Source organism: Nannizzia gypsea, genomic scaffold (assembly GCF_000150975.2).
Source record: "Nannizzia gypsea CBS 118893 supercont1.4 genomic scaffold, whole genome shotgun sequence".
Lineage (NCBI taxonomy): Eukaryota > Fungi > Ascomycota > Eurotiomycetes > Onygenales > Arthrodermataceae > Nannizzia > Nannizzia gypsea.
Genome location: NW_003345198.1, coordinates 911456 through 932467, shown reverse-complemented (window position 1 = coordinate 932467; position 21012 = coordinate 911456). Strand labels below are relative to the sequence as shown.

General features: G+C 49.0%; 10 protein-coding genes across 10 annotated transcripts; 5 read left to right on the top strand and 5 right to left on the bottom strand.

Moving 5' to 3' along the window:
- Positions 1-1394: 1394 nt before the first annotated feature.
- MGYG_04999 (hypothetical protein) lies at positions 1395-3401 on the top strand (the record flags this gene model as incomplete). Its single annotated transcript, XM_003172359.1, has 2 exons — positions 1395-2961; positions 3031-3401. 2 exons carry the CDS (start codon positions 1395-1397, stop codon positions 3399-3401), a joined length of 1938 nt encoding a protein of 645 aa, XP_003172407.1.
- Positions 3402-3663: 262 nt separating this feature from the next.
- MGYG_04998 (carboxypeptidase cpdS) lies at positions 3664-5475 on the bottom strand (the record flags this gene model as incomplete). The annotated part of the gene is made up of 4 exons (XM_003172358.1): positions 3664-4451; positions 4508-4776; positions 4841-5144; positions 5271-5475. The coding sequence occupies 4 exons, from the start codon at positions 5473-5475 to the stop codon at positions 3664-3666; spliced, it is 1566 nt and encodes a 521-aa protein (XP_003172406.1).
- Positions 5476-6709: 1234 nt separating this feature from the next.
- Positions 6710-7583, top strand: MGYG_04997 (hypothetical protein; the record flags this gene model as incomplete). The annotated part of the gene is made up of 2 exons (XM_003172357.1): positions 6710-7315; positions 7383-7583. 2 exons carry the CDS (start codon positions 6710-6712, stop codon positions 7581-7583), a joined length of 807 nt encoding a protein of 268 aa, XP_003172405.1.
- Positions 7584-7673: 90 nt separating this feature from the next.
- On the bottom strand, positions 7674-8519 carry MGYG_04996 (hypothetical protein; the record flags this gene model as incomplete). Its single annotated transcript, XM_003172356.1, has 2 exons — positions 7674-8227; positions 8408-8519. 2 exons carry the CDS (start codon positions 8517-8519, stop codon positions 7674-7676), a joined length of 666 nt encoding a protein of 221 aa, XP_003172404.1.
- A 295-nt stretch (positions 8520-8814) lies between these two features.
- Positions 8815-12101, top strand: MGYG_04995 (alanyl-tRNA synthetase; the record flags this gene model as incomplete). Its single annotated transcript, XM_003172355.1, has 6 exons — positions 8815-8929; positions 9042-9187; positions 9245-9271; positions 9356-9391; positions 9450-11843; positions 11907-12101. 6 exons carry the CDS (start codon positions 8815-8817, stop codon positions 12099-12101), a joined length of 2913 nt encoding a protein of 970 aa, XP_003172403.1.
- Positions 12102-12575: 474 nt separating this feature from the next.
- Positions 12576-13354, bottom strand: MGYG_04994 (peptidyl-prolyl cis-trans isomerase H; the record flags this gene model as incomplete). Its single annotated transcript, XM_003172354.1, has 4 exons — positions 12576-12767; positions 12844-12981; positions 13056-13201; positions 13279-13354. The coding sequence occupies 4 exons, from the start codon at positions 13352-13354 to the stop codon at positions 12576-12578; spliced, it is 552 nt and encodes a 183-aa protein (XP_003172402.1).
- Positions 13355-13893: 539 nt separating this feature from the next.
- Positions 13894-14541, bottom strand: MGYG_04993 (hypothetical protein; the record flags this gene model as incomplete). The annotated part of the gene is made up of 3 exons (XM_003172353.1): positions 13894-14080; positions 14279-14373; positions 14467-14541. The coding sequence occupies 3 exons, from the start codon at positions 14539-14541 to the stop codon at positions 13894-13896; spliced, it is 357 nt and encodes a 118-aa protein (XP_003172401.1).
- A 579-nt stretch (positions 14542-15120) lies between these two features.
- Positions 15121-16341, top strand: MGYG_04992 (hypothetical protein; the record flags this gene model as incomplete). Its single annotated transcript, XM_003172352.1, has 4 exons — positions 15121-15184; positions 15424-15566; positions 15635-16015; positions 16189-16341. The coding sequence occupies 4 exons, from the start codon at positions 15121-15123 to the stop codon at positions 16339-16341; spliced, it is 741 nt and encodes a 246-aa protein (XP_003172400.1).
- A 602-nt stretch (positions 16342-16943) lies between these two features.
- On the top strand, positions 16944-18313 carry MGYG_04991 (hypothetical protein; the record flags this gene model as incomplete). Its single annotated transcript, XM_003172351.1, has 2 exons — positions 16944-17062; positions 17152-18313. 2 exons carry the CDS (start codon positions 16944-16946, stop codon positions 18311-18313), a joined length of 1281 nt encoding a protein of 426 aa, XP_003172399.1.
- Positions 18314-19295: 982 nt separating this feature from the next.
- On the bottom strand, positions 19296-20814 carry MGYG_04990 (hypothetical protein; the record flags this gene model as incomplete). Its single annotated transcript, XM_003172350.1, has 4 exons — positions 19296-19940; positions 20004-20156; positions 20214-20398; positions 20472-20814. The coding sequence occupies 4 exons, from the start codon at positions 20812-20814 to the stop codon at positions 19296-19298; spliced, it is 1326 nt and encodes a 441-aa protein (XP_003172398.1).
- Positions 20815-21012: the final 198 nt, after the last annotated feature.

The window sequence follows — 21012 nt, the reverse complement described above, 5'->3', positions numbered from 1 at the left end:
TCGGCGATGACTACGACGGCCTTTTGATATTGATATTGCCTGTCTGTCACGCTGGAGATGCAGCATTTCACTTGGCTGTCTATGCATGCTTGTGGTATTGGGGTATTCTCAGACAGCTGCAAAGAAATGACATCAGGAAGAATCTGGTTAGGGATTTTGAATATTGTAACCAGGTATTGCATTTTCATCTCTGGAAATCCATAACAAAAGTCTGGGAGAGGCCATGTTCAATAGCCATATCAGCGGTTATTTGCTTGGTTCAAGCTCCAAGTTGATATTTGAGAAAAGGCATGGTAAACAACAAAGATCGTATGCATTCATGGGTTGCATCTATGAACCCATCAATATATTTATCTTCAAGGAGGGTATATATATCCCAAGAAGAGGAATATTCGATATCATTTATCGACTCTCCTGTAGGCGCGGCAGCTGTCTTCACTGGCCATCAGCTCGTGGCTAGCTTTCAGACATCCAAAGCCAAAGTTATCTGTATGATAAGTTATCGATCATTTAACACCATGAAGTCTCCTATCCTTAAGAATAGAGAGTCAAAATAGCGATATATCTGCAGTAGATTCTGGATACCTGGTTGTGTGTTGAAAATATCAAACTCGGAAAATTTGCTGTCATCGCCAAAAAGAAAAAAGCGACTCTGAACTTCACGAAATCCTAAAACTGCCCAGCACAGCCAGCCATAGATAGCAATATCAGCAGGATATCAGCAAATCAACAGGCTGAAAGAACACAGCAGAGTCTTCGTTTGCTTCCTGTAGCTGTCACTTTCACGGCATCTCCCTCAAGCTCCCTTGATTAAATCGCGATGCTTTGTCGGCGCATCCGCAACGCCATCACGATGCCAAAGGCGAATGCCGCCAGCTCTTTAACCAACACAGTAGCACTCTATCGATGAGCATGCATATTTCGCCTTTCGTCTTATAGAAGACTATTATAATAGACAATATACCCAAAAACAAGATGTAGTTTATATATCTTGTTTTACACCAGGCAAAAAAGGGCCTTTCTTTTCTTTTCTCTCGCGCCAGCTGTTGCTTCCCCTACAACTTGACTTCCGGCTCGATACTGCTTGATATATTGAACGGCAGGCTGGACGCTTGCTAGTGTCAAGCTGCTGCTACTATTCTTACTCTAATTATTATTACTATCGATATTTGTTATGCCAAATGGCTATCCTGATATCAAGTTGTCCATGATACCGTGTATTGACTCCCTTACTCTGCCTATTCGAATAGAGAGAACACGTCATTCTCCCTCAGGCTACTCTCGCTAAGTGGCTACCTGGAATGGCTGTAGAAAGGTTTGCTCGTGAATATGCCCAAGAAGCCGGAGTTATTGCGTCTAACAACAGTTGAAGGTATTCCGAAATCCCACCCAGGATGGAACCAGGGGCAACCTATGTCCAGAAACTCGCCTCAGGAAAAGTCGGATTCGTTCGTCGTCCGATAAAGATCAAGCCGACAAAGTCGATACTCGCCGATGCATTTCTGCCTAACCGAGACGGCTCTTCATGGAGTTTCCCCTATACATACAGCCCGGGTGCTCACCCCGTTGACCCAGTTGAGGTTAAGGAGACACACCAACCCATACCTTTGACGGACGGCCCAGCTCAGACGCATAATTATGGGCGAGAGTACCAACTGGCTACAAGAAAATTTGAACCGGCAATATCTAATCTGTATCATCGTGATGCTGCTCTTCTTCCTCCACCAGCACCATCCCCTATTCTCGAGCCGCAAAGCCCAACCTACTCCAGGGCCCACGCAGCTCCAGCAGCAGAGACAAGACACAGATGTGCAGTTTGTGGACGGTACCGTTCTCCTTCATATCAGTATCGGCATCCGATTATCCCAGGCCAGATACCTCCCACCAGCGTATGCCGAAAATGCAGGTTCACCTATACTTCCAGTGGGGAGAGCACTACTGAAAGCGACGATACCGAGAGGCGACCTAGAAGAGGTCGAAGACACAGTAGAAGGAGACGTAGTAGATCCAGGCCTGTTCTTGACAAGGAGCATCCTACTCAACCATCTCCAATTCCCCAGATACTTCAAGCTCCCGCGCCTCCGGCTACCCAGGCTCAGGAACCTCCAAATCCTACTCCTCCTGTACTACCTCCCCCTCCGCATCCACAGCCACAAGTCCCTGTTACGAAGATAGAGTCCTCTCCTAATATATTCCACTTTTGTCCGAATCCTCCAGGCCTATGTACATTCCGCCGTCGGGGGAATTCCCACGATTACGGCCTTCCAACTCCTTCTAGCAGCCCACACTGCTGTGCCGAACAGAGCTATCAGTCGCTCCCTGACTATAGAGATACATGCAGCTCTTGTTGCTACCATAGGCGCAGTCGCCATCACCACCACCACCAATATCATCATCATAACCATTGCTACCAACGAGACCCTAGGCTCCATACCTTTTATAAGTCCGGGAGCTTTGATGAAGTGCAGGTTGTTCCGCCCGACAGCGCTAGAAGATCTTATGCCCACAGAGAGTCATCGGCATTAAGACAAGCTGATCAGGCTGTTGTCAAAGACGCCAGCTCTTGGTCAAGACCGGCAAATGGGAATTGGGATGATAGTAATGATCGGGTGAGAAGACCTAGATCTCCGACTCCTTCGCCTTCACCAGTGCGAGATAGACGCCGTGTAGAGCCACGTCAATTATCTTCCTCCTTAAGGGACACACGGCCGCCTCAAGCAAAGGTATGCAGATTTGCGTCCGATGAACCGCAAGATCCGCCAAATGTTCAATATCAAACTTGGAACAATGGCCGCCTTGCAAGGGAATATAGCCGTACTATATCGCGCAGAGATGATAATAACGAAGGGAGCGGCTGGTATGATGCCCCGGACTATGAGAGGCAGGTCTCAACGAGACCCTCCAGAAATGCCAGCATTCAACGACGGCCGTCTCAAGTGAATACAGAAAGGGCCCCTTCGGGTGAGTGGAAGCTATCAATATTGCTTTATAGATCCAAAGTTTGGTTAGTCTTGCTAACTTGCCATACAGAAATCTTATTTGTTCCAAAGCCTCGGCGCCAGTTCGAGGCTAAGTACCGGACATACCAACCAAAACAGCAGTGGGATTATGAGTCTCTGGAACGCGAGCCGGAGAGTCGTTTTAAAGAGTACCAACCCTCAAACCCCCGGAGAACAGCGGTTGCCAGCAGACGAAGCCATGTGTACCCAGTTGTACGAGATGAGCAGGAAGAAGAGGATGCAGCTCAGGGGTATAGTGATCCAACGTACGAAAAGTGGAATAACAATCGCCATAACAGTCATGGAATCATCGAGGGCCCACGAGGGACGTATAACCCTCAAAATGCCCGAAACCCAAGTGGCCACCAATATAAGACGCAAGAGCGGTCGGTTGTCTGGTAAACACTGCTTCAACGGGTTGTATTTAACTATCGTCGGGTACCGGTTTAGTTATAAGTTTGTTGGCTAAGAAAGATGGAGTTTATATATACTCACTACCGCTAAACTATCGGCTAGTTGACTGGTTTGGTAGGATAAATCAGCTGGAGAGATACTTATCATTATATCATTGGCATTAGTTCTATTAGAATAATTAACCTATACACATATTCATAACTTGTTAAATGTGCATATATCTTCTGAGCTTCCGTCAACACCCGTCACCTTACTTGGACAGGTCGTCAATTCTGCCCAACAAATATTCCAATATTCTGTATGAGGCTGAAGGGTTGTACTGAGGCCCCATGTGGCCAGTCAGGTAGAGCTCAACATAGGTGAGCTTTCGCTCTGTGTGGTGGCGGCCCAAAACACCGGCTCCAGAGAGGGTGCTTAGGCTACCGCGTTCGTGGTATGGCACGAAAAGAGGCTTAGAGGGTTCCTCGGAGAAACCCTGTGCACCACCCCAGGTCATGTTCTGGATGCTAAGTAGTGTGCCATTGCTGATAAGAACGTAGTCAAGATCTCCGTGCGCAATGATAGTACGAGGAGACTTCTCAATGACATCGGGGATGATGGTGAAGGATGATGGTTCAGAGTTATCCTTTCCATCGACGAAGACGGGGTGTTCAGAGCACTCGGTCCATTTCTGGATGGGAGCGTTGATGGCCTTTTGCACGTCGGTGCGGTTGAAGTAGACATTTGCTCCAGCAGGCAGATATTCGAAACTTCCTGGGTATCCGAGAACATCATACAGTAGTGGACAGGTGGTGGCAACCTGATACACGTCGAAGCATGGGTTGACGAGAGAGACGGCGTCAAAGATGGCGGTCCAGAGGTCGCACTCGGGGGTGGCCTTCGGAAGGGCAGGGAGTTTACCCTTCGGAGGATAGACGAGATGCTCCTTCATGTAATTAGTGTAGCCGCACTTATCGGCTGTTTCGTGGATGTGTTTGCTGAAAGTTTCGTTGAAAGGGAAGAGACCCTGCCAGTGATCAACGAACGGAACGGCGGGAACTAAGGTTTCGTTAATAATGATGAAACAACAGTGATTGGAAGGGCAACTGCCTTACCCTGAGTAAGAATTTCATCTTTGTTGATGGATGGATCGAAGATCATGGTGCTCTCGACGTTGAAGTATCGCTTGTTCTTCTTCTCGAACATGGCGTGAGCAATGTATGGGACATAAAGTCCGGCATAACTTTCACCAACAATGTAGATCTTCTTGCCGTGCAGGTCAAAAGTATCTACAAAGTTTCTGAAGAATCCCAAGAATTGTGTAGCAACATCTTCTTGAGATCGTACGGATGGCTTTCCTTGAGAGAAACCAGTTCCAACAGGCCTGGGTAAGTTGTTGTCAGTTAAGCTCTCGTATAGATGACTTTTGATAGATTCTAGCGACTCACTGTTCAACCCAGACCATGTTGGTCAGCTTGGTCCATGACCATGGGTTAGGAACTGGGTAAAGAGTTCCGTATTGCCAGAGGAATGGACCGTTCTCTTGGAGGAGACCTTCCAGGGAACTGCAGCCCGGGCCTCCATTGAGCCAGATGGTGATCTCATCCTTCGCGGCCGGGTTCTCAGATGGGAAGTACCAAAAGTAAAGTTCGCGGGATTCATCGCGCTTGGTCGAAATCGGCATGAGACCGGCATATGATTCACCAATGTCGAACTGAACCTCTGGAATCTTGGTTCCATCGACAGCATACTCTGTATTGGAAGAATGTTAGCTACCTAAACTTTCAGCGATTCCGTGAGCGGGAATATCCCCTTCATGGGCAGATATTAGGTAGAAGCTCCCATGACTCTAGGACAATTGAAGTGAGGGAGACCAACTCTTTGTCTTGTGGTTCAGGTGAGAGGCCTGGCGCTTCTGCACGGTGCCAACTGGAGGAACTCCAGAGAAGTCGTAGTTTGGAAGGTTGCGAGCAGCCGGGTCTCTTTTGCCTACATGCTGCAAGCTTCGTAGGAAAGGAAGGCTAGCAGCTGCAGCAGCATCTATGGCAGCGAGGGCCAAGACAGCATAAGAGAGTCCGCGCATCTTCGAAGAGTAAAGGTGGAATCTAACCACACACGACTTGCTCTTGAAGAAAGGAATCAATGTGACCTGATTCTGGCGCGCAGAAAGGAGAAGGGAAAAAAGAGAGAAGCATAACTAGGGATGATCCTCATGGTAAATATAGTGCCTTCCAGAAGGACCAAAAAGAAAATTTTCCCTTTCCCCTCCTTGACAGCTGCTAGGATAACTCAGTGCTCAGGCATATCTTCGTGTTGGATATCATGCCAATTTCCGGGATATACGGCCAAAGGTGGAGATATAAAGGTAGGGGTGCCCCCATTCCCCCGCGTAGGCTTGCACTTTGAGCTCGTGTTTCCCTAGGACGAGCTAAGCGATATGAAGGTAACCCCGTATACTTAGATTGCGATCTTGAGCGACATCCGAGCTAAGCTTTCCAAGCCGGATGGCGATTTTCTTCGCTCATTCTTTTATTCTTCCGCAGCGAAAAAAGGAAGAACAGGAAAAGCTGCTATTGGAAGCTACCTAGTAGCGTATCCCGTGTAAACGTCTCCGCCACAGGAGGCACCACAATGCCTAGAGTAAACAGGCTTGAGGGAATTTGGATGCCCCGAAGGACGATCCCTGGCCCAGCAGCTTTGCTATCACAAGCATCTCACTCCATTCCCGGAGTGAACGACCCAATATCGGCTTAGCGAATTGGCCGGGGTACAGGCTAGTGTTCAACCCTGGTTGCTCGCGGGGCCATCCGGAGAACAAGTCCTTGGACAGCAACCTTGGCCGGCAGTTGGATTACATGGTGGTTTTCTTGTCTGTCAAACGGACTGTGGCAACCTGCGTCACTTCGCTGGCACTTGCATATGTACTCCGTATCTGTTTGTTTGTTTATCCGGGAGCTAGAGCTGTCCTGCAGGATGGCAGCCATCTCTCCTCCGCAATGCGTCACCCGGTCAGTCAAATCGGGGACCTATGGAGCTACCGGTCGGTCAGCACGTATTGTACGAGATCCTCCACGGCTCGACAGGTTGATCTCGTCTTTTCTTCGTGTTTTTTGAAGTCGAAAAGGTCGAAAAGACTCGAAATTTCAAGCGAAAAGAGATCGACGTTGAATTTCCTTTTTGGAATAACCTTATGTAAGTCACCTTAATTACCACGTGATATATCACGTGCTAGTGTATATCAAAAGGTTCGAGAACGAGAACGAGAAGATGAAGTAAGAAGACGAAGACGAAGACGAAGACGACGAGGAAAAGACAAGATGGGAGGAAATTATGGGCCAGTGATGCCGCCGAAGCGGAAACTTGACAGTGAAGGCGAAGAAGATGGAGATATCGGACCAGCCAGACCAGACACGCCGCCGAAGAAGGCCAGAGTAATGGGACCAATGATGCCACCCAGCGCACGACCAGACAGTGATAAAGACGAAGACGATGAAGAAGACGAGAGTGATGATGATTACGGACCCTCCCTGCCTCCTCCGGCCTCCTCCAGCTCTGCCATAAAGCCTGAGGCACCCACACAGCCTATACCAAGTGCACCAGCATCGAAGCCGGAAGTAATCCAGCGAGACGACTGGATGCTGAAGCCACCCGATCAGCTCGACCTCTCAGCCCGTATGGATCCCACTAAGCTGAAGAACCGAAAGTTCAACACGGGAAACCCTGCTCGGCCGGCTGCTTCAAAGGCAGGAGGCCCATCAAATACGTGGACCGAAACCGTGGAAGAGAAGAGGAAGCGTCTGCAGAATGAAGTCATGGGCATACAGGCGCCGGCTGCTGCATCGGCTGCATCTGAACCGGATGCTGGTAAGGCATTGGCGACTGAACGAGCAGAAAAGATGTCGAAGCATGTTCGTGAATATAACGTGAGTCTCTACATCTGACATCTGCATAACACTTGAAGCAGCCGGCTAACTAGATGTGGAACAACAGGAAAAGAATAGGAACAAGTCACTATATTCTCAGCACAAGGCCAGTACTGAAGAGCAAGAAAAGGACGACCCTAGTGCTAGAGCTTTTGACAAGGAGAAGGATATCAGAGCGCCCTCGAAGATCAGCCATTCCCAGCGTAGGGAAATGCTGAATAAAGCTGCTGACTTTAACTCGCGCTTCTCGGGCGGGAGCTTTCTATAGAACTAATGATTGCTACATGAAGATACCATATATTATATAGCCATTGTGTGAGTGTGAGTGTGGGTGTGAATGTGGGTGTGGGTGAGTGATCTAACTCTCGTCGATCTCCATGGGATCTGAATCGTAGCCTGGCGACTGTTCACCGTCTCCAGACATGGCCGGTGGTGCTGTTCTCTCCCCTTCCGCCTGTCCGTTGTAGCTCTCTGCCATCTTCTCTCTTGCTCGCTCTCTTACGTCCGTCATCGCTGCTCGAACACTGTCCTGCTCAGCCGGTATTCCCAACGCTGCCGGAACACGGTACAGCACCAGCGCGTTGTTCCGCTCCTCCTTTGGTTTATGCGTAAGCACCGACGTAGGGATCGACATGAGCTGCTTCTCCATCTCTGGCATCATTACTTTTAACGCCTGCTGCCTCTCTTCCTCTTCTATCTCGGCGATCTCTTCTTCTAGATCGGTGATATATACTCGTGTTTTGGTGTCGTCAACCTGCATCCCATCGCCATTGCTAACCCGCGAGGACGTATGTTTAGACGGCGAGCCGGTACTCCCACATCCCTCTGCCTGTCTATGAGCTTCTAGAGCGTATCTTCCTGCTGCTGCTGTCGTCGTCGCGGGCGTAAGCCGTGTCTGTTCGGATAATCTGTCTGTAAAACAACCAAGCTGTTAGCCTCCAAGGCTTCTTTTCCGTAACAGCTAGAGTTACTCTGCAAAAGAAAAACACCAGCAGCTCAACTGCCTCATAACGCTCTATCCAAACGTCAATCGACAGAGGCATAAGGCAGATAGAGAGCAGAAACACGGAGAAGAAGGCAGCTTCATCATACCAAGTCGCAGCCGGTCGAACTTCTTCCTCAGTCGTCTCTCACCGTCGAGCTCTTCCTCCGCAGCTCGCTTCCCGCGACGCTTTTCGACTCTCCCCGCCGCTGCTGGCGCCATTGATCAGACATCACAGGGCTCTCAGTGTCTCTCGCCGTCGAGGAGCATCGTTTCCGTCTTATATAGCCCTGTCCTGGTGCGTTACGGCGGCAGAAGAAGGAGAGCGAACGCGAGAGAAAAGTAGAAGGAAAAAGAAGAAAGCGACGCTTGGATGGGCGCAAGGTTTGCTTGGTCGCCAAATCCACTCTTGGGTGTGACTCGCACGCTCAGCGCCAGCTCGACTCTCCCACTCCGCTGCCACAACAACCGCTTCCTCCGCAGCTCATCGCATCGCTGGACCTGGACGTCGCTCAGGATGGCTGCCTCGACTTCTTCTCAACCGCCCGCCGGCCAGGAGACGGTGGAATGGCCGGCGTTGCGCGTGCGTGACACATTCCTCGACTACTTCAAGAAGAACGGCCACACGTTTGGTATGACTCTCACGGTATTCCCCTGTCTGGATGCTTGATTGCTTGCTATGCTTGGACCGATGGCCCTCGGGCTGGCGAGCTGCTGCGAACTGCTGGCTGACCTTCTTCTCAGTGCCGTCGTCTTCGGTCGTCCCGCTGTCGGATCCCACGCTGCTGTTCGCCAACGCGGGGATGAACCAGTATAAGAGTATCTTCCTAGGCACCGTCGACCCCAATTCCGATTTTGCTCAGCTGAAACGTGCGCATAACTCGCAGAAGGTCTGTCTCGCCTACGTATATTTGAGATGATATATTTGCTAACTGGCTTGGTTGCAGTGTATTCGTGCCGGTGGAAAACATAATGTATGACCCCGCTATTACCCATATCTATATAAAAAAGGGGGGGTACATAAAAAATCTTACGAGGGGATACTAATGGATCTATAGGATCTCGACGATGTTGGAAAGGACAGCTATCATCATGTAAGTGGCCTCGCTGCGGTGGTAGGCGAGCTGGTGCTGACGATGTTCTCTGGTATAGACCTTTTTTGAGATGCTGGGAAACTGGAGTTTTGGAGACTACTTCAAAAAGGAGGCCATCCAATTTTCTTGGGAGCTTCTCACCAAAGTCTACGGTTTAGACCCTGATAGACTCTACGTTACCTATTTTGAAGGCAACGAGGCGGCCGGCGTTGGCCCCGATATAGAGGCAAGAGATATATGGCGGAGTGTTGGTGTGAAAGATGACCATATCCTCACAGGTGACATGAAGGACAATTTCTGGGAGATGGGAGACCAGGGCCCCTGCGGACCTTGTAGTGAGATCCATTATGACAGAATTGGAGGTCGAAACGCCGCCCATCTCGTTAACCAGGATGACCCAGATGTGCTCGAGATCTGGAATAACGTGTTTATACAGTATAACCGAGAGCCGGACAGGTCCCTACGGCCACTGCCCAACCAACACGTCGACACTGGTCTAGGATATGAGAGACTGGTATCAATCCTCCAGAACAAGTCATCGAACTATGATACCGATGTATTCTCCCCTCTGTTTGCCGCCATTCAAAATATCACAGGTGCTCGGCCGTACACCGGTAACTTTGGTGCTCAGGATGTCGACGGAATAGATACCGCTTACCGAGTGGTCGCTGACCATCTTAGAACACTCACCTTTGCCATTACCGATGGAGCTGCACCCAACAACGAAGGACGAGGGTATGTTGTCCGTCGAGTCCTCCGAAGAGGTGTACGGTATGCCAGAAAATACATGCAGGTCGAGATTGGCAGCTTCTTCTCAAAGCTTGTCCCCGCCCTCGTAGAACAGATGGGCGACATGTTTCCAGAAATCAAACGAAAACAAAACGATGTCATGGAGATCCTCGACGAAGAGGAAGTCTCCTTTGCCAAAACTCTTGACCGAGGTGAACGCCAGTTTGAAACCTATGCTCAGCAAGCATTGGACTCTGGTGCCGGAAAGCTTCATGGTGCTGATGTCTGGCGGCTATACGATACCTTCGGCTTCCCAGTTGACCTTACTCGCCTAATGGCAGAAGAGAGACAACTGACAATTGACGACGCTGAGTTTGAAGAGGCACGTCTCAAGGCCAAGGAGGCCAGTAAGGGTCAAGCCAAAGCTGCCTCTGATCTTCTCAAACTAACTGTTCACACTTTGAGCACGCTTGAGAAGAACGGTGTGCCAAAGACCAACGATGATGCCAAGTTTGGAAAGGGAAACATTGTTGCCAACATCAAGGCTATCTGTCATGGAAAGGAGGTCATTGACTCAACTAAAGATATTCCCGCTGATGAGCAGATTGGCATCATCCTCGACAAGACCAACTTCTACGCCGAGCAGGGTGGTCAGGAGTACGATACTGGCAAGATCGTTATTGATGGTCAGGCTGAGCTAGATGTTCAAAACGTCCAAATGTACGGTGGTTACGTTCTACATACTGGCTTCATCAAGTACGGTAACTTCTCCGTCAATGACTCCGTCATTGCAGAATACGATGAACTGCGTCGATGGCCAATTAGAAACAATCATACCGGCACCCACATTCTCAACTTTGCCCTCAGAGAGGTCCTAGGTGATGGTATCGACCAGAAAGGTTCTCTTGTTGCTGCCGAGAAGCTGCGATTCGACTTTTCCCACAAATCCGCTATCTCAGACAGTGACCTGGAGAAGATTGAATCCATGTCTACTGACTATATCCGTCAGAATTGTGCTGTCTACTCACAGGAAGTGCCTCTCTCAACTGCCCGTGAAATCACTGGCGTGCGTGCCGTGTTTGGAGAGACGTATCCCGATCCTGTCCGTGTAGTATCCGTCGGTGTCGAGCTTGACGAGATTCTAAAGAACGTCAAGGATCCCCGCTGGGAAGCCGTCAGCATCGAGTTCTGCGGTGGCACTCATGTCCAAAAGACTGGTGACATCAAGGACCTTGTCATTCTCGAAGAGAGCGGTATTGCCAAAGGAATTCGCCGTATCATCGCCGTAACGGGCGAAGATGCACATGAAGTCCAGCGTGTTGCTCGCGAATTTGGTGAACGTCTCAACCGCTTCGAAAAGATGTCTGCCGGCCCCGAGAGGGACGCTGAGATTAAGAGCCTACAGGTTGATCTTAACCAGCTTACAATCTCTGCCGTTGAGAAGACCAAATACCGCAACCAGTTCACCCAAATCCATAAAAAGATTACGGATGCCCAGAAGGCCGCTCAGAAGGCTGAGGTAAAGACTGCTATCGACACTATCTCTACATACTTTGAAGAAAACAAGGACAGCCCGTCGCTGGTTATCAAACTGCCTATCTCTGCAAACCAGAAGGCAATTAGCGAATCATTGACTCATGTCAAGACAAAATTGAGCGGTAAAGCGCTGTACGTCTTCGCCGCCGATGGATCCAAGGTTGCCCACGGATGTTACGTGACTCCCGTATGTTCCCTTGCCAATGCCTGCTACAACATCAATACTTGCCACTAACGTACCTTCTAATAGGACCTTACTACCAAGGGTGCATCAGCTAATGAATGGGCCAGTGCCGTATCCAGCATCGTAGGAGGCAAAGCGGAGGCAAGGCACCCGTCGCGATCGGCAACGGCACTAAGGTCAACAAAGTCGACGAGGCTTTGGATGAAGCCACAAAATATCTGGAGAAATTCAAACTCTGATTGGGTTTCTCGCCCCTGTTGACGTTTCGTTAGCATACTTGCATTTCTACCGTTCTTTTTGCATTTTGTTTCTAACTTCATCGGAAAGGGTATATCATATCATCGGTGGGGGTTCATATAGTCACTAAATATCAAGATAATGCATCGTAGATTTGATGCCTTGTTCATTAAAAAGCGCTAACATGCAACGGCCATTTAACAGTGTAGATAAGCATTCATACGAACTCTGTACAACCCCAGCCGTGGCCCATCTAGCTTTTCAAATCAAGCTCGTAAATGTTTGAGATAATGCACGATATGTGTCATGTCGTATACATACGTGTGATATGTCGGGTAGCTGCATCCTTCTAACTGTAGTTATCCCATGCTGCAGGCTCAGCCATCCTTCACCGTCTCCCGTCTCAAGAAAGACACAGGGAGATATTTATATCTTTCCGTACTTAGCCAATGACCGGCGCCTTAGAGTAGCCTGATTTGACCAAACTATCATCCCCCATCACATCTCTCCACACTGCGCAATCACAACATCCTGATTCGGCTTGTCCCTCGTAGTTCGCGTATTCTCTATCATACGCACAATATCCATACCATCTACCACACGTCCAAAGACAACATGTTTGTTGTTGAGGAATGGAGTGGCTGTGGTAGTTATGAAGAATTGGCAGCCATTGGTGTTTGGTCCAGAATTCTTCACCCAGCATATTCCAGTTAGAGTGGTGTCACCAAGGATGATAAGAAATGGGAAAAAAGAAATCAACACGTACAGCCATGCTAAGCACACCCGGTCCGTCGTGGGTGAGGTTGAAATTTTCGTCTGCAAACGAGCCTGTTCCATATATGCATGCGCGACCAGATCCGTCACCATTGATAAAATCTCCTCCTTGGATCATGAAATCTTTGATCTACGAATACATTAGCATCTGAACCGTAAATAAAACAGTCTGAAACTCGATCTGAGCACAAATGGAAGACTTACAACTCGATGGAACTTGCAGCCTTTGTACCCCTGTGGGCGGCCACGAGCATTCTTCGTCTCACCGGTACAAAACTGTCTGAAGTTCTCGGCTGTCCGAGGTACAACTTTGGAAAACAGTTCTATTTTAATACGTCCAAGTGGTTCACCTATATATCACGTCAGTAAGAAAATCATCCTAATAGAACGAAATGCTTGTGGAAAGGTTTGCAATCTAAGTAACTACCTCCGAGCGTTATATCAAAAAATACGATGGGGTTGGAGTTGTCCCCTGCGGGAGTGGACGGCTGCGGCGCACTCATGTCTATCAGTAAAGATAGGCTATCAATACACACGTGTGGTATCAGTCGGTAGAAACAGCTTGTAGAATTGATTGATGGATTTGGACGGTTGCTGAATGGTGATTCGTGGGTTGTTTGTTAACTAAGATGTCGGATAAAATAAGCGCAGCCGCGCACAAAGTCGACTGAATCTGGACCAGAGTAAAATTCGTATACTCAAAACCGGGACCTGGTCGTGAACCGGAAGATCTTCTAGAAGTGGGTTTTACTTATACTCAATGAGGCTCAGTGAATCTGGCGATCTATATATAATTTTGAGTCCGTATATTATCAGTTTATGTACTAGGTGTATCTATCCTCTAATGTCCTCTTCTTCATATACACAATCACTAAGCCCCCACGATCAACGTAGGTAAGGGCCACTGTCCCATATCCGGTGTTCCGTGAAAGTCAGACTGAATGTTCACCACAACTATCGGGGGTTAAGCATTATAGTCTGTTCATCCTGTGCGAACCCCTCACTGTCCAGGCTGTAAATCTGCCTTCGCCCTAGTGTCAGCCTACGACGAGGGAGTAGGAGTAGGAGTAGGAGTAGGAGTTGGCGTTGGCGTTGGCGTGCCTGTGGGAGTCGAGCTGGGTTGAGTAGGCTCAGAGACAGATTTACACATGAAGCTGCGAACTTCGTAATCAAATCTAGAGACGTTCTTCGTGAAGTGTTCTGTCATTCTTCCGTTGCAGTCGGATTGCCTAACATGTCCAATTAGTAATTGTCAAGGAGTGGAGGTTGAATACAAAGAAGAAAATAGAACGTAGTTAGACTCGGAAACGGTGAATGGTAAACGTACGAATAGAAGGTACAGTCATAACCGGTCGGAATATCGGCGGCTCTGGGTGATACCAGTTAGTTTTGACGTGAAATTTCATCCTGGCATTAAGTATACATACTTCACCCAAGCCGGGAAGTTATCACACTGGCCGGCATGTACGGTCACTGGGAAAGGAGATCGCATGCCATTGGGCGACTCGTAATAACCGACAACCTATTGTTTGTAGTGTTCGTTAGTAAATATTTAGGCCAAGAGCAGAAATAAGTGATAAGTCTGATAGCCAGGTGTATAGAAGTAAACACTTACTTTTGGCTCTTCAGCAACAGCGGCTGTGGCGCAAAAGCCCAGGAATACCGCAGCGAGTGAACTGATGAGACGCATTCTGGCAAGGATGGAAGAAAAGGCTGGCTAGTATTGAGGTGGCTTTCAATCGACAGGAACCGCAAAGACGGTCGAGCCTGTTTATATATGGGCAAGTGCCAGGAAGCATCTGCCGGTGCCTCGGCCTTGGGCGCATCCCGTATTCTTGGGTGCCATTTTTTCGAAAGGACTGAGCCTAAGCGAAGTCCACCAGTAGCATTGAGGTGATACTGCTAATTAAGCGACTAATAGGTTAGACTACTAGATCGTCGTAACTATAAATCTAGTGGCGTCGTGATCGAGATGCGATGGCAAGTCCCTCTTTTTCTTGTTGAACATGCAGAATATCCAGAATATGATTCTGAGTTCAGGCTCAATTCCATCCAGGATGGAGCTGTTGCACGTCCAGCGGCATTGGGCTGGGAGAACCAGGGTATTTGGTTTAATTATCATCATATCCCAGCTAAGATAAGAGGCACTGGCTTTCGTATTGCCTGGTGTTTGAGGATATAAAAGACTTTTTCGTCTTGTCTGATGGGGCTGCCTAGAGAGAATCTATATAAAGACGGAACACTCCGCACCCCATCAGAGATCCCTTTGATGTCCGTTCGGCAGGAGTTCGTCGTTCATCGTGACTATCATCGCCGTCGGCCATTCGGTAGATGTACGGAGCACCCGCCCAGAGTTTGTAGAGTGGGAACGGTGGTTCGTTTGCCTTCATTTTTGTTCTTTCGGAGACGGGATGATCCGGGTCTCCAGGAGAGAGGCATCCAAAACCACCGCAGGTATTCAGATAGCTATCTATGTACGGACTAGATGTTGATATGCCCCCGTTTGTATACAAACAAGCGGGCGTTTTCGTGATGTCGTCGAGAAAGAGTTAAAGGCAGAGCAAGCCAACAGTCACGTGGTCCGCACTCTTCGAAGACTCCAAAGATTCCAAAGAGTTGCCAGAAACGGCATCTTTGAACGTCACTTGTACATCTCGTACCTTTGTGCAGGAGAAGCGAAGAAGCAAAGACAGACACAACGGCAGAGACAGCGAGGTACACAGCCAATGAGGACCTGGGCCGGCGGCTACGTTCTCCCTACACTGATGCAAGTAGCAAGATAGACATGCAAAAGCCCGAGTAGCACGCAGAATCACACTTTGAAACGCGGGGGATATACGCCTGGGATACATCTCCTGGTTGTAACCCGTATTCGCTCGAGGCCGAAAAAGGTATCCGAGTACGCCACCCAGGGTGAAGAAGAACGCCGAAAAGAGGCGTTTGATGGCGATCAGGACGGCGCCGGCGCTGGGAAAAAGAAACGGTTCAGTCGCCTAGTCGCAGGAAATGGCATGATTTCGCACCAGACGCTCGAGGACTTGATAACTGCAGGAAGCAAGACGTGCTGGATAAGACAGCAGGACAAGGGACAAAACACAAAACACAAAACACAAAAGATTAAAGACAAAACGGCTGCGCTGCGAGAGAGCGAGCGGGAGAGACAAGTGAGAGACAGGGGGCGTATAAAAGACGGGAAGACTCGCTGCAGTGCAGACTCGTCCTTTTCTAATCCTTGACACCCAAATCGCAAGTGCCAGCTAGTGTGCTGCGTACATCTCCACCCCGGACCGGCCAGCCGTGAGATATTACGTTGACGTCTCACTTTTTCTTTACACAGACAGAAGAGGTTGGTTCTCCATACTCGACAAGTCGAAGGAACAAGGAAGGCTGGGGGAGAACAGGGCAGAATAGCCCGTATATGCCACTTGAGCAGGGCATTGTCCTCTTTTTCGCCTCTATCTCTGGGACTCTCCGCCTCGTCAGGGTCTAGACATATATGTTATGGTCAATTTGCTGGGGCCCCTTCGCTTCAACTCCATAACAACACTTCTGCACCCTTCTCCACAACACACAAGACTGCTCGATCGATGAAGAACCCGCCAAGATCGGCCTGTTTCGCCCTCTCCGCCCTCTACCCTCAAAGAGACTGCTGGCGATCCTTTTTCTGGCTGGCTGGCTTGAATCCTCGAATTGGACGATTCGCTTTAGCCCAACGCCATACTCGGACCTCTCACGAATCAAAACCAGCCTGCACTCGAGTGGCTGAGTATTGACTTATAATCCCCCCCTTTATCCCTGCAGGGCTCGCAGCGTTCAGACTTTTTAGAGCAGTCAAGGCCAGTGGTTTTGTTCTGGCTCTCCTCTTTCCGTCGAGACCCGCTCTCCGCTGTATCATATCGTCTCCTGGGACGTTGGTGCGTATTACGTTCATGCTCAAGCCTGACCTTCTGGTTTCTGCAGAAGGCTTGATTCTTTGATCACTTTTCGACATATTTTCTCGCTGGCTCGTCTGCCCATTTCCTCACCGACCGACGGCGTCGATCGAACTCGTTTGGTTGTTGTGGTTGTGCTGCTACACAACGGCCTACAGCCATGACTACCGCTTCGCCATCGTCTACACCCGGAGCAGGTGGCGAGTCGTCAGGCTCAAATAACTCGCCCTTGCTCTTCTTTGTTGCGCTCGGGTTTGGGGTCGTCTTCACTAATCTATGGTATTCCCAACGCTCCTTTTTTATCGCTCGTTCTTTTTATTTTGATCAGATTTTACATTCATTTGAGTCAATCTCTAACCGATGGACAGGATTATTGTTGGCGTGAAATACTGTTTCCGGTATAACCAGCGGCATCGCCAGGCTCGAAACGACGATAATGGCGACCCCATCGATATGGTCAACGTCCCAAGGACTCATCGTAGGAGGAGAGAGAAGAAGCTTATGTCCATGGAAGATGTTAACACCCGCTTTCCCATCACAAAGTACAAAAGCTGGCGTGCTTCAAGGGCTGAAGCGGGCTTACCCACTGCTGGCGGTATTGATAACAACATCGAAACCCATACAAGCCGACGAGGACACCAGGAATCCGGAACCATTGATACATCTCACACGACGACTGCAACGGATCGGGGCGAATGCTCCGGTGCGATGAGTCCCGACAGTATGTTAGGGCGGAAATCGACCGACATCCAAGTACCCGCTGCAGCTCACATACCTGCGGAGAAATCGACTACTGTGCAGCCTCCTACACAGACGAATCCATCGCAGCGTTTATCTACCGATAACCATAGCCTGAAACATACCGACTCTCACCTCCCTGAAAATGATGATGACGACCATGACGACCACATCTCCCACGCCGTTACCACAGAACTCATCGCAAACCCTGGCGACTCTTGTGCCATCTGTCTCGATATCATCGAGGACGATGACGATGTCCGCGGTCTCACCTGTGGACACGCATTCCATGCCTCTTGTGTCGACCCTTGGCTGACTAGCCGTCGTGCTTGCTGTCCACTTTGTAAGGCCGACTACTTCACTCCTAAACCCCGGCCTGAGGGTGAGGCTCCAGAAGAAGAGCGCCGCGAGCGTGGAAGGAGGCATGGCAACAACCACAACAATGCAGTTAGTGATGGTGACACACCTTATCAAACTGCCCGCATGCCCCCGTTTGCTTCCAGAATGGTTCTAGCCGGGAGATTCATGCCGATGCTTCCGGGAGAAGAAAACAACCGCTCTAATCGTGATCGAGGCCTGCGTGTTGCTGGAGATCACGCAAACGCTGACTCAGGTCAAGATGGCACTCAGCCACAATCCAACGGATGGAGATCTCGCCTACCGCGTCTGAATATCCCCTTTGGGAGAAATAGGTCCAACGGCTCGCAGCAGGGCGATGCAAACACCTCTTCGGTCGTAGCTGATCCTCCTACACCAAGACAACTGGAATCTGCTACTCATGTCTCAAGATAGACAAACTTAGCTTGGACAACTTACACCCCTCGTCCCTGTACCATACGTACTCAATCCTCATCTCATCCTCCATTCTACGACACATCAATGACCCGATTATTGCCATTCACTTCACCTATCGCTGGAACGACTAACGACCAATCCAAAATCTCACCAAACATTCCTGCGTTCTACATTTAACTACCAGGAAGTTATCCATATCTCTCTCGAGGATAGCATTTCACATATGTTTGATGCCCTATACTTACTACATCTTACCTCCCTCCCTTAACATTGTTCAATATCGAACGTTGCCGATACTTCCTTGGTTCGGCAAACTGTCCATAGTAGCCATATAGCTGTTCGATTTTATGCACCGCTTGATTTTCCTATCTGCCTTGCCCATTTACTCTCCTGATACCCCCACCTACACACCGCTCATCATTTTCATGCATTGTGTCTATTTTTTTTTTATTGCGTCTGTGTTTTTACACCGTGACTTTGCTGGTATGGTTGCTGAATATTTTGATCTCCTTTTCTCCTTTCTCTCTTCGGGGCGTTGCATTTATTTTGTCTCAGGTGCAATGGGTTTCTTGATGATTAGTTGATTGGTATGCCCTGGGATTTTCTACCAGTTGATATCCAGTAGCTTATCTATCTAATGGGAACAAGAAGCAAGAATGACCTATTTTACGTGATACTGTATATGATAGACTTATTTCAATCTCCTTGACTCACGCAGCCCCAGAATTCTAGCTTCTTGCATTTACTTTTTCGTATTAAGAAGTACCCACAAACGAATAATCTTGGTAATGTAGATTATTATATTGGTGCATGCCCTGGGACGAAAAGGACATGGTTTGATATAGGGTAGGATATATATGATTGAACCGAATAGCAGACGTATAGGAAATACTATACAAGCAAATTAATAACCCGCACATAAACTGCAAAATGTAGATCAACAAAGACTGATATAGAAAAGATCCAGGTTTCGTTCCATTCACTTCTGCTTGGGGGGTGCAACACCTGCGCTCAGCACGCCGGGCAACTCCTCTTCCCCAATGCTAAACAGCATTCCAACACCATAGGCGACTCCCAAAACAAGCACCACACTCAAGCCACCAATAAGCCAGAATTGCATGCTGACATCCCGCTTGGAGCAGTCAGGACCGCCCCACTGGACAGTCTTTGTCTTTCCATCTTTGTTGGTGGAAACAACAGTGCGGCGGCACTTGCATGCATAGCAGTCATTTTGGGTACTGGATGTGGAATTCTTCGACGAAGTGCGTTTCAGGTAGCATGAGCCATGGCCCGAGCAGTTGTTAGTTCGCTCGGTGCAGGTTTCATTCTTTGCATAGCATACGGGCAGATGGAATGGGGGAGTAGGATTGGCGGTCGCAGATGGTCTGGCCGTGGAGGTGGAGGTGGCAGTGGCATCAGCACGGACAACCTTCTTAGCAGCTGAAAGGCTTTGGTGAAGTTTCAGCTTGGCCTTGTCGGCAGGGGGGCGTGCCTGTTTGCGGTTCTTGGTGTAGATGTCGTATGGGACTGTTATGACAGTAGTTTCCACATTGAGCTCAGAGCTAAGGGCAGTAAGGGCTTTGAAGAGGGAGACTAATTCCCCGTCCCGTAAAATGGGAGTTTCCTAGTGAAAGCAGCTTGTAAGAATATGATATGCAATATATGTCAGGATTGCGTTTCGACTTACAGTCGCTCTAAGGCGAAGGACAAAGGAAGTATGTTTATATGTAGAAGAGCCGGCAGTAACCTGCTCGATGAGTTTCTGAATCTTGGCTGATCCTGATGTACAGTCTGGCATCTCAGAGAAAAGTTGAGCATCCTGAGGGCAAGCACCGGAGCTCTGAGAATGGTTAGCTAATCGGTATAGAAACAAACAGCTATCGGATTGAAAACTTACCCGACTTCTCAAAGCTACAAACCCAGTGCATGAAGCCTCTTCTTCACCATATAGACAGGTATTGGGATCATGGCAACCCTGTGACTTTTCTGAAACGAATGAAGATAATATCGAATCGTCTAGGTAGAATGCTGATGGATTTGAAATAGCAAAATCGTGCGGTGTTTTTGTCTCCAGTGATTTGACTAAACATTCATCGAATTAGCAACCGGATCCATCGAGTTCTTCGAGTCTAGGGTACTATAGCCATCCACTTACTGTCTTCTGAGTCTACACCCTCTAGGATCAACAACAGCTTCTGTGCCTTCTCCTTGTCTGAATCCGCAAAAGGCAATGCCTGCTGGCCCCCGAAAAGATTCAATTCCCGAATAGTCTCTTCATCCGCTTCTCCAATAGTTGAAGATGATTCAGGCCATCCCAACCGCCGTTCAAGTAGCAGTTTCGCAATATCTGGACTCCGTTCTCGATTATCTCCAGGCTGCGGTTTCCAGGATTCCACGCCTGCGCCACCCTCGATCATATGAACGAGGTAATCCTGGCCGAAGGATGTAGCTGTAAATGCGGACAGCACCACCGCTAGATTGCAAAAGACACTCTTCATCGTGGTGGCGCCTGTAGTCGTAGCTCTAAGGGTGTAAGTCGTCTAAACACAGGAGCTTGCCTGGTATCGATCGTATTGATGGCGGCAGCTGGTCGTTTCCCAGCTACCTTGCGCAGCCAAAGTCGTCAGCACTAGGCAGAGCAGAAGCTATCTCATCTGCTGGATCGTTGCTATCGACGACCGTCGGCGGGCGTGATC